This window comes from Rhinatrema bivittatum, chromosome 8, assembly GCF_901001135.1.
Source record: "Rhinatrema bivittatum chromosome 8, aRhiBiv1.1, whole genome shotgun sequence".
In the NCBI taxonomy this organism is placed as follows: Eukaryota; Metazoa; Chordata; class Amphibia; order Gymnophiona; family Rhinatrematidae; genus Rhinatrema; species Rhinatrema bivittatum.
This window is the reverse complement of record NC_042622.1, coordinates 147,080,672-147,092,731: the sequence shown is the minus strand read 5'-3', so window position 1 is coordinate 147,092,731 and position 12,060 is coordinate 147,080,672. Positions and strand designations below refer to the sequence as shown.

Below are 12,060 nucleotides of genomic sequence, written 5' to 3'. Positions count from 1 at the left end.
TTTCAACTGTGCCATCCATGGATTGTGAAGTTATGTCTTGGTGGAGGGTTCCAGAGAACACACGAGCATACGCTGCACTTAGCAACAATTATATAGAACACTACAAGTGCAGAAATGATTTCATAGTCCGTTCAATTTCCCACTGTGTTTTTATTTGTTATTTACATCCAAGTGGCAATTCCACTGCTTTAATAATTTCAATTTGAATGGGTCCCCCGACACGGACCCCCCTCCTAACACAGCCTCAGTGAAACACGGGTCCGTGTCGGGGGACCCATTCAAATTGAAATTATTAAAGCAGTGGAGTTGCCGCTTGGATGAAAATAACAAATAAAAACACAGTGGGAAATTGTACGGACTGTGAAATCATTTCTGCACTTGTAGTGTTCTATATAATTGGTGGAGGGTTCACCAGACTGGGGTATTCTGATTGTTGGTTCATTCTTTTTGCTAACCCTGTCTCTCTCTTTCCCTGAACTCATCCAATCTCCATGCCTTCTGCCAATCACCATACCTCTTCACAGCCCCCTACAGGTTCGGATGCTGAATGACCAGCTGATGCTGCTGGAAAGAGCCTTCTTGGACCCACGGGCATTTCCAGACAAGTATTACTACAGGTAATTGTTGAGATATGCAACAATTATAAGTTAAAGTCTGTTATATTAAAGAGGGTGCAATCTATTGTGAGGCCATTAGGTGGCATTGTTATGTTTTAGGGCAAAGCTTCCCAGATCTGTCCTGGGGTCCCCACAGCCAGTCGAGTGTTCAGAATATCCACACTGAATATGCATGGGATAAATGTGCAAATACTGAATCTCCATGATGTGCAAATTTCTCTCATGCATATTCATCGTGGATATCCTGAAATCCTACCTGGCTGTGGGGTCCCCAGGACAGGTTTGGGAAGCCGTGTTTTAGGGGTTGAAGTGTTGTGTGTTCGTTTCTTTTTGTTCAGTTTCCTGATCTTTCTGATTCTTCACTGAGGAGTTGCTACTCACAATCTGTCTCAAGCTGTAAAAAGATGAAAAGCCCTATATACTAAATAAAGTCCCGTTTCAGATTCATGCTGCATCTTTTCTTGAGTATAGAAACCTAGGTATTCAGTGTTGCTCTGACAAAGTAAACTACCAGCATTGTTGTCAGAGTATTACAAATGTACCATGCTCCTCCTGGAAGCCTTGGGGTTTTTTAGGGAATGCCAGGTCAGTGGAGGAGGGGGGGGAGGGTTGCGAGTGGGTAGAGAGTTGGGGTAGGGGTTAGGACAGGGCCCAGAGACCATGTTACAATTTCAATATTGGGGGGAGGGACTCTCCTACGGCTGCTATGGCCCACAATTTATTTTAATTCTTTTTGGGGCTTGGGGGGTGGTGGGCATTGGACACCTGATGTTATTTTTAGTTATTTCAGAGAGTGGAGGGTGGGGGGAACAGACCTGCTGGCCTACTACATTTTTTTTTGTACTTCATCTATATATTGAATATTGCAGGTTAAGTTTAAAGTTATCTGGGTACATGTAGTAATAGATTTTGGCTTGCTCCTTGTTGCACTGTCGTCTTCCTGTGCAGATCTCTTCCTATCCATAGCACCACCTCAGGTTCTATTCTGGAACACCTCTTGACGTCATAATGCTTTCTTCCTTCTTTCTTCCTCTTCCTCCATTCCCACATCTCCTCGTCCGAGTCCATCTTGCCTGATTTGCTAAGATGATGTCTCAGTAATGTAACTATCTGCTACCAAATGGCGAGTATCATATGATGTAAACTCACAACCATAGCAACTATGTTTATAGAACATGCATGAACAAACAACCCTGAGCTTGAAACGTTCTCAGGGAATAAGATTAATATGTTACAGACACCAGAGACATTTCAGTGGATTCCAACAAGATACATTGTTTACACTTTGCTGAAGATTTGTGGCCTATCAGCATAATTTAGCCTGGATTTCATCTCTGTGTTATAATTTCAGTTATTTTTAACTTATAATTGCAATTAGCCCTTTCAGGCCTGTAAGGATTCCAACATTCCCAAACTTGTCTTACCTTCTGATCTTATCATCTTCAGAGACCTTACTAGAGTCGTCTTTATTACATGGGATAAATGTTCTGGACAGTTACCTTGTAGATGGTCTACATCTGGTGGGGTACTACCACCCTAAATTGTGTATCCATTGATGATGAATCCTCAGTAGGTCTCCCTACATCTTCTTTTGATGACTTCTAATGTGTTGGCACATGTGGTCTGATGACTATTTGAAATATGCAGAGAGAATAACATTAAACCTAACTGGTTATATACAAATATAGCCAGTTAGGTTTAAAGTTATCCGGATAACTTTAACCAGGTATATTCAGTGGGATACTTGTCGTGCTGAATATCCATCACAAGTTATCCAGCTTTTGCTACTTGTTTGCTTGCCAGCTTTCTATGGAGCTGCACATGGCTCATTTGGTCTGCCCATCGACACCTGCTGCCTTTAAGCCCTGTATCTAGGGATTATTTCTACTAGGCTCATGATCCTAGTACTGTCTTCAGGATTGGGTAGTTAATGACTATTTGATTTTACAAAATAAATTGAACAATTTATAGTGGGACAATTAGGCATTTTAATTAGAAGAGAATAATGCCCTGTACCATTGTTATTGATTTTAGCATATATGATCTTATAGATAAATCGTATAGGTTGTTATGTAATATTTTATGTATCTGTATATGGAATTGTTATTACGATCTGTATGATTAGATTTGTTGTAAGCCTCTTTGATTTACTGTGGAAAGGCAGTATAGTAAGACAAACTAAACTACAATGCCTTCCTCTCCCCCAGAGATCCTCTGTGCTTATCTCATGTTTTCTTGAATTCTTTCCACCACCTCCACTTCCCCACCTCTCTCTGTAAAGAAATATTTCTTTAGATTACTCCTTAGAATACCCCCTTTCACCTTCATCCCATGACCCCTCATTCTAGAGTCAGAGTCTCCTTTACCTTGAAAGAAACTCACTTCCTGTGCATATTTTCCCTAGAGGTATTTAAAAGTCTCCATCATATGTCCCCTATCCTGCCTTTCCTCCAGAGTATACGGTACATGTTTAGATCTCAAGTCTGTCCCCATATGATTTAAAACAAAGACTGTTCACTATTTTAGTAGTTGCTCTCTGGACCAACTCCATCTGGTTTTTATCCTTTTGAAAGTGCAGTCTCTATAATTGTACACAGTACTCCAAATGATGTCTCTCTAGAGACTTGTAGAGTGGCAATATTGCCTCCTTTTTCCTGCTGGAACAAGCTCATTCTAAAACAGTAATCACATTCCCTGGTCCTTTTCTCTCTCTCCCTACCCTTCACATCCCAGTGAAACCTCCCAGCCTCTCCCTGCCACACACATGCTCTCTCTTATTCTACCACACTCACTTTCTTGTTACACATTTTTCACTTTTTCCCTCTTATGCTCTCTTTTCCTCTCTTTCTCCTATTATTTATCTCTCCATCTTATACTTTGTCCCTTTTTCTGACTCTCTCCTTCATTCCCCCCTCAGCCATGTCATCTGGGCATCAAAGAACTCCAACATTGTCACTTTCCCTGGCCTGGCTGACGCTTATGCTAAGGCTAGCAGTGATGGCTCGCAGAGCTGGGACAACGTACACAAGCACCTGACCATTGTCATCCAGGCCATTGCCAATGCTGCAGCCACACTGGAGGTTGTCATCTAGAATACAGTCCCGTGAGGGGAATCCCCCAGGATCCTTTGCCTGTCTCTAGCACCTTCTTCTAGCTGTTTGTGATATCAGATGGCATCCAGATCAATAATATGGTGAGCAAGGAGAAGATTTCTGCTCAACAGGAGATATGTGTGCACAGAAGAAAAAAAAAGTAATTTTAATTAGAAAATAAACAGAACCTTAACTGGAAACATCTGAGCAGATGTAGGTTGTAAAGTTATGTGACTTTATATGGACCAGCTCAGAAAATTGGGTGAAACTATTTTATTAGGCATTTTCCTTTTTTTGTTGCTGAAATATTTCATGTTACTGGCATTGGGGGGGGGGGGGGGGGGGAAAGGTCAAAGACCTTTATTTCATTTAATACAAAATAAATAAAATATAAAACAAATCAAGTCCAAACCAAGTTGCTGGGTCATCGGCTATTGTTTTTCCTGCTTCTTACTTCATCAAAGTAGGGGACATTCTTTGAGAGGAGGGAATGAAAGCGTCGTATAGAAAAATCTACACATGGACATGAGTCCTCTGGGGACAGGAAAATACATTCAGTACCTGAATGTAATCCCCTGTGAAGTGTCTGAAAGGCTACTAACCAGCGATGGGGCCATAAAAGAATGTGTCTCTTTGGGGCTGGGTCACTCCGGCTAGCTTGTTATGCTGTCTCTTTTTTCCCAAGGCTGGAGGCTTCTATTGGTTGGGTGGGGGGAAACGAATACCCTTTTAGGGCCCAGAGTGAGAGGGGTGACTTCTTGGTACTTACCTTCCCTGGGAGAGAAGTACTGTGTGTGCTGTATGTGCCAAATAATACACTGGAGCCACTGATTTAGTGTCCAAAAATAAAATCTTTACTTATGGGTAATCAGGTGAAATATGGCACAATGAACTCAGTCCTCAACACCACAGAATTTCTCAGATTACAATCCTTTCCCTCTGTCTGTGCATGGGTCGCGATCCACTCTCCAGGGCTTGGGTAAGTGGAGGTCCCAGGTGGGCAGGGTATCCTTTAGTTGGGCAGGAAAACCCCTTCCAAAACTGGTAGAAATGGTAACTCTGTCTCTGCACAGAGAGCGACAGTCCTCTCTCCTCCCAGGAGTGAAGACTCCAGACGGGCGTCCTCAGTGCTCTCAAACTGGCTCTTACTCACAGTTAGTTGATAGTTCGGCTCTTTCTTTGTCAGATCCCTGATGGGAGGGATCCCCCTCAGGTCCAAGCAGCCCCAGATGTTCCTAGGTAGGGAAGGAAGATGGGCAGCCAAAACGTCCTCCCTGATCTTCTCAACAAAAATGTCCTTTGCCCAAAACTTGACCTAGTAACACCAGAAGATCTGCGTCGGGTCAGCGCCATTCCTCTGCTTCCTGGGAAGGTCACGGTGGGGCAGGTCTTCCCTATCCAGGGCCCCCCCAAGAAGAGGTTTCCCCAAGATCTCTTCCTGAGCACCAGGGGCCAGTGCTAGCATTTTTGCTGCCCTGTGTGAAAAGATTGCTGTGCTGCCCCCTCCCCTGCTTCTGTTTTGTTTTTTTAAACACAAAATTTTTGTGTTTTCTCCAATTACCAACACGCAATAAAAACTGTCAGTCTTCATGCTCTGTCCCAGGCCCACTTTCGCCACCGACAAAAAAAGGCCTGCTCCCTCCAGCAACCCAAACTGTCAAAACTAACACACTCTCCTGAACCTATTTTACCCCATCCATAAGTCCAAAATTTATAAATTGTGCAAGAATGATCCCCAGGTGCTCCTGCCCTACCTACTGGTACATAAGATTGCTGCCTGCTTAAACCTGGTAGCCAGCACCAGTTTGTTGTACAGAAAATCATGTACTGCTATGGTGCCACCCAGAAAACTCTGCAAAAAAACAAAACAAAACCCGACACTTGGAACCCATATAGTATTAGGCCTGTTGTAAGGTGTGTTAGGTATGGGTTTGGACCTTGGACAGCCTTGAGTAAACTGAATGACAGCAATCTAGTAAACTTCCCATACCACAACAGTACTAACTGCAAGCACTCAACAGGAACAACCCAATCTATGAAAAGGCAAATATTACACCAGGCCCTAAAACAAACCAGGCTGCTAAAGATCCCTACATAGAAATGAAATGCTAGCAGAATACCTCACCTCACTTACACCTGCAGAACACAGACAGATCTTCACCAAATACAGAATAAAGAGACCATAAAGTATAAATAGAAATATGCAGACAGAAACTGAACTGGAAAATGCAACAAGCCAGACTTTGTATGCAAAGAAGTCCTCATAAATCTAACAATAAAATCAAGAAATATAAATCAATCGTAATAAAACATTCTAATAAAAGGAATATTGATACAGATGACAAATAGAATAACATCCAAAAATTAAGATCACACATAAAAAGTTTTAAAAATTTCCAAACAGCAAAAAAATATTTCAAAACAGCAGACACATCAAACACCCAACAATAAAAACAAGAAGGGAAAAATCCCCCACTTCCTATACCTGAAAACTTTTGATTTCCAGTCACCCTTGTTGTAGATTAGTGTGTGTGGCATAACGTTTTTCACTCCCCCAAGGTAGGCTCCCATTCACACACACCCCCAGGCAGGCTCTCATTCACACATACCACCCCGTCCCCTCTCCCCAGGCAGGATCCCATTCACACACATTCACACAAGCAACCTCTATGCAGGCAGGGTCCACGGGTCTCTCTTACTCCTTTGTTGTTGCTGCTGCTGCTGCCACCCAGTGCCTCGTTCCTTGGGGAGAATAGGATTCTTTGTAGAGCTGTAGGAGTCCTTTCTGCAGCTCCTTCTCATGTGCTGAACAACCCTGCAGTACTCGACACTCGCAGTGTTAACACTTCCTGAATGCTCATCTCACGATACACGATATGAGCATACAAGAAGTGCTAGCACTGCAAGTGTTGAGTACCACGGGGTCAGTTGACACACGAGGAGGAGATGCAGAAGGAGCTCCCTCTTCTTCTGGCGGAGTGCGGGATTCTGCCTTCTTCTGCCGCCGGTGGGATATGGTCCACTGGTGGCCGCATGGGCCTCTTGCTCCTCCTTTTAGTGGGCCTCTTCCACTGCCCTCCTGGGTGTGCCACCACGAGCAATTGTACAGTTTGCACACTTGGTAGCACCAGGCTTGCCAAGCAAATACTTGGGTTTCATAGCCTTCTTACAAATACACACCTTCAAATCCCATAAACAATCCAGGATAAACCACCTTGAACCTAAGGAGGGGAGTCCCCGATCTGGCCTAAGGACCCACAGGCAAGACGGAACCAAAGGCTTCAAGTAGGCCAAAAATCCAATAAAGGGAAAACTCTAGGCTTCCTCCAAATCTCAAAATTCAACTATGCTGCCCCCAGAATTCTAAGGAGAGAGCTGCTTGTAAATCCTCTCAAAGGGGGTGGCCATTCCAGCTCCCTCAATGAGAAGGGTTGCATATGAAAGGTACTTCCCCTCTTATCTAAGCTAAAATTGTTAAACTAGGGCCACTAATGGAAATGAGACTGAAGGGTCCATTACTGGGTATGTGCACAAGCACACACGTACATATCTGGGTCTATCTGCTGTCATTTATGATGTTACTATAATTCCCTTGGGCAGAACAGAGAACGGAGAGCTTCAGTACCTGTCATGGGACCAAAGAGGGAAAAACCTCTCTCCCTCACTTTTCCTCCAAAAGCTGCCACACATAAAAGAACACTTTTTCTCTGTATTGTAATTATAAACAATACAAATGGTTTCCCCAGAGGGAGGGGAAAAAAGCAAGTGTCTTAAGACTTGGTTGAAAGGGATACAATCAATAACAAAACCTGAAATGCAATGATAGTTCAAAGCAAAAACTACCTTGACTCAAATTCAAAAAGATTTATTTTTAAAGAGCCTAAATTGAAGAAAACTTTCTGTATATACTTGTGTATAAGTCGAAAAATTTGTGCCAGAATAAAAAGCACAAAAAAGCTGCCTCGACTTATATTTATTGTATTTATTTATTAGCTTTTATATCTCGACATTCGTGGGTACATCATGCCGGTTTACAATATAACTGAAGGAGGAAATTACAAAAAACCAGGGTGGGGGGAGAGGGAGCAGATAGGAAGAGAGAAGGGGCGAGAGAAGAGAGGGAAAAACAGGAAGAGGAGAAAAGGAACAGTACCTGATGGAAAACAACAGAAGAACTATATTCTTGCGTATTATGCACAGCCCCCACCACCACCACCAATATACTATAAAAGAGCAAGTTTTCCAGGCGACTAAAAAGCAGTTCACATGGCTATGGGACTCTCATACTATCTCCATATTCACAAATCTTTCTCCAGTCACAATCTGTAAATGCATGGAATTCAAGGAAGTAACTTTGGTTCTGTGAAAGGAAGGCATAAAATATCGATGGCTGTTTCCCTTTGGCATGGTGTTGACCATACAAGGTGTTATTTCTAAAGTGAAGGTGGTGGATGAGGCGGTGGCCATTTTGAAGAATGCCGGCATCGCTGTTAAAATGGTACCCATGTAGACAAGAAATGCTTAGGTAAACAATGTAATAACCCCAATAGTCACAACCATAATAATCCATTCACTAGCAGAAGGACTAGTCTCTAATAGGGCTAAACAAGCTGTGATTAAACCAATTCTAAAATACAAAACTGGCAGAATCGATGACTGGGACAATTACAGACCAATATCAAACCTGTCTTTCATCTCAAAAGTCCTAGAAAAGGCAGCCTTATCACAATTAGAAAACCACCTTGAAGATAATAAAATGCTATACCCAAACCAATTCAGATTCAGAAAAAAACACTCAATAGAAACCCTGCTCATCTCTTTAACTGACTCTGTACTGCAAGGCTTTGATAACAATGAATTATATATTCTGGTTCTAATAGATTTAAAGCAGCATTCGACACAGTGGACCACAACCTGCTTTGCCACCAGCTGAAAGAAATTGGAATAGGCGGAAATGTCTACAAATGGTTCTTTTCCTTCCTAAAAGATGGGACATTCCAAGTCAAACTAGGTAACCAACTCTCAGACACCTTTCCGATGGAAATAGGCATCCCACCAGGGTTCGGCACTCTCAGCCACTCTGTCAACATCTATCTCCTGCTCATATGCACTCTACTAGCAAATCTGGGAATCAAATTCTTTTTATATGCAGACGATATACAATTCTTCATCCCTTTCGACAAAACATTTGAAAAACCTGCGGCAACTCTATCAACATAGATGAGGACCATACATCAAAAAATATCCAAACTGAAACTATCTTTAAATACCAAAAAACAAAACAATGAAATCATATGGCTAAGGAAAGTCAACTTGACACTCAAACCACCTACCCTAAACCTAGGAATTAACCAATATTACAACTTCAGATGAGATACAAGACCTTGGAATTCAGATAAACAAGAACTTCACTATGAAAAGGCATATAAGCAAACTAATCAAATTAGGTTACGCCAAGTTTTGAATTCTAAATCATCTAAAAACACTATTAACTATCAAGACTTCCGCACTGTCTTACACTTATATTTTCAAACTTAGACTATTGCAACTCCCTTTTACTAGGCCTCTCTGCAAGTCTACTAAAACCACTACAACTACTTCAAAACGCTTCAGCAAGACTTCTTCTAGGGAGAAGAAAATTCTACAGGAAGCCCTGCATTGGCTTCCAGTAGAATTCAGAATTCATTAAAAAGTGTTATTCCTTATTTTTAACATCATCAACAATATTGATCAATGCATATCAGGAGTAACTCTACAGCTCTATTCACCACAAAGAGACCTAAGATCACAAAGCAAAGGTCTCCATATAGTACCCTCCATGCGGAACATTCACCTAACACAAATAAGAGACCGAATTTTCGCAATAGCAGGCTCCAAGCTTTGGAACTCTCTCCCAGAACCATTACGGCAGATAACAGAAAGAAAGAACTTCAAGCGTGAACTAAAAATTTGGCACTTTAGAAAGGCATACAAACTAATGTAACGTAAGCTGTAATAAACCCGACAACTGTACTGACTGTTACCAAGATAGTGCTGCTCGAACTTACGTTATATTATGAATGACTGAAAAGTATTACTAGTATGATTAGCATCTGTTGTCACTGAGATGTAGACCTAGAATGAATTATTTGTAACTAAATTAAATAAGAACCTCTACAGTATCCTTGAAAATGTTTAACTATGAACTAAAATGTGTATATGCTGTGATGTTGAATCAAAAAGGTAAACACTAACACAAAGCACATGATCGATGACCATATATATGAATGCCAGTTCTGTAAACCATTGTGATCTTCTTTTGGAACAACGGTATATAAAATGCCTAAATAAATAAATGATGCCCTGCGCTGGCAGAGGGTTAGCAAAGGTGGACGGAAGCTGAGGAGGCAATTGGGAGATTCACTCTCCTCTAAATATAATGGGAAATAAACAGCCTGTCTTCTTAGATGATGGATATCACCACATACACATCAGTTGTCATACCCTTTCTGTTACAAGTTTTATTGACATTATGATTACTATTTCCTTTACATGGGATCTGGGAATAGGATGTGGTTAATTTGGTTATTATTCTTTTTATACTTGAGAATGTTTGGCTCGGGGGGGGGGGGGAGCTCAGCTGCTCAGGTTATGTATCCTGAATGTTCACACCTCCATCTGCTTATGCAGATCTGCTATGGAGTAATAGCAGAAGGTTACAGGGGGATTTGGTAGTAGTGGTGGTGGGGGTTGAGGTGTTTATTTGGGAAGGGGGGACTATGTGATCAAGGGTCATTATTATGGGGGGATATGGAGAAATGGGGTAAAAGTCAGGGCAGGGAAGGTATTGTAGTTATTAGATTATTAGATTGGGAATATAGGGGGTCTGCTTTTGGTATTGGGTTAAGTTGTTAATATGGCAAGGTAATGGCTAAGACAAAAATTGTATCTGTCAATGTAAAGGGTATCAACACACCTAGAAAAAGTCAATTGCTTAAATCTGAAATAAAGGACTTTCAGGCTTTTATTGTTCTATTGCAAGAAACTCACCTAAAACAGAGGTATGAATATCTTTTAAACTGGCCTAATTGTTCTCACGTTCTTTGCTGCAGGCACCAAAACTGAAAAGTATTCAGGAGTAGGGATATTGTTTGTTACATGCCAAATAAAGATGAGTTATGGGGACCCTATTGGGAGGTTCCTTTTAATGCAATTTATTGTTGAAGGAATAGTATATATGTGAATAGTATATATATTGATTGAGCTTTATGCACCTAATAGTGAGCAGGGCTCTTTCTTTGATATATTAGAAGAGCAAATGTCCATGAAGGTTGAGGGTCATTTAATAATAGTTGGAGATTTTAATTTGACAACTAATCTGCTATTGGATAATTCTGGTAGAGATGGTACGGGTGCTAGTAAACACAAAGCCAAACTTAAATCACTAATAAAAAAAATAAGGGGGATCTCATAGATGTTTGGAGACATTGTTCTGCTTCAGTTCGGAATTATACATCTCCACATAATTCATACTAGCGTACTGACTTCCTTTGGTTGAAAAGGAGTTAGTTCATCAAGTTGTTCAAGCTGAGATAGGGATCGCTTCATGGTCTGACCATGCCCCATTATGGCTGGATTTGAACTTTGAAAAATTAGACATTGGAATCAGATATTGGAAACTTAACGATACTTTATTGACTGATGAGCTGTTTTGTTCATAATTAGCAGGGGACATAAAAAATTATATTCAGACCAACAATATAGATAACATTATATCTGCTCTCTTTTGGGATTGCTTGAAGACTATCCTTAGGGGCAAATTAATATCCCGAGCATCTTATAAAAAAAAAAAAAAAAGAAAAATATGAGATGAAAACAAAACTGTAAAATGAACTGGCTGCCCTAGAAAATCTCCATAAGAAATCCTTATTGCACTCCGTAATGGTTGAATTGCAGAATGCGTCATGTGCTTTATTCTTTGGAACTGGATAACATAGCGCTACAACTTTAATATGGTCAAGCAAGAACACTTTGAATGGAGTAATAAGGCCAGTAGACTTTTAGCTCGAAAATTATATTACACCAAAATCAAATTACTAAAGTAAAGAATGTAGCAGGTTCTATTTTAACATCTTCTCCAGATATAAAGGACCAATTTTCACAGTTTTATGGTGACTTGTATAGCAAAGACATGTCTATAAATGACTCTGAGATTATTTCAATCTATTGATCTCCCTAGTATTTCTGAGGAAGAGAAAAGTTACTCTGATCAAAAAATCACTATTAGGATCATTCATCAAAATGTGTTATGGCATTAACGCACGCAATAATGACATAATGCATGCGTTAACACCATAATGCATGTGATATTT

The 12,060-nt window shown here is 40.8% G+C and overlaps 1 protein-coding gene across 1 annotated transcript in view; it reads left to right on the top strand.

Annotated features, from left to right (window-relative positions):
• NAALADL1 (N-acetylated alpha-linked acidic dipeptidase like 1) overlaps nucleotides 1-3,998 on the top strand; it is an 88,524-nt gene extending 84,526 nt beyond the window's left edge. The window contains exons 18-19 of the mRNA XM_029613250.1: nucleotides 525-617; nucleotides 3,535-3,998. Coding sequence (XP_029469110.1) covers nucleotides 525-617; nucleotides 3,535-3,709 — 268 coding nt within the window. The 3' untranslated portion in view covers nucleotides 3,710-3,998. The remainder of the gene's footprint in view (nucleotides 1-524; nucleotides 618-3,534) is intronic.
• Nucleotides 3,999-12,060: the final 8,062 nt, after the last annotated feature.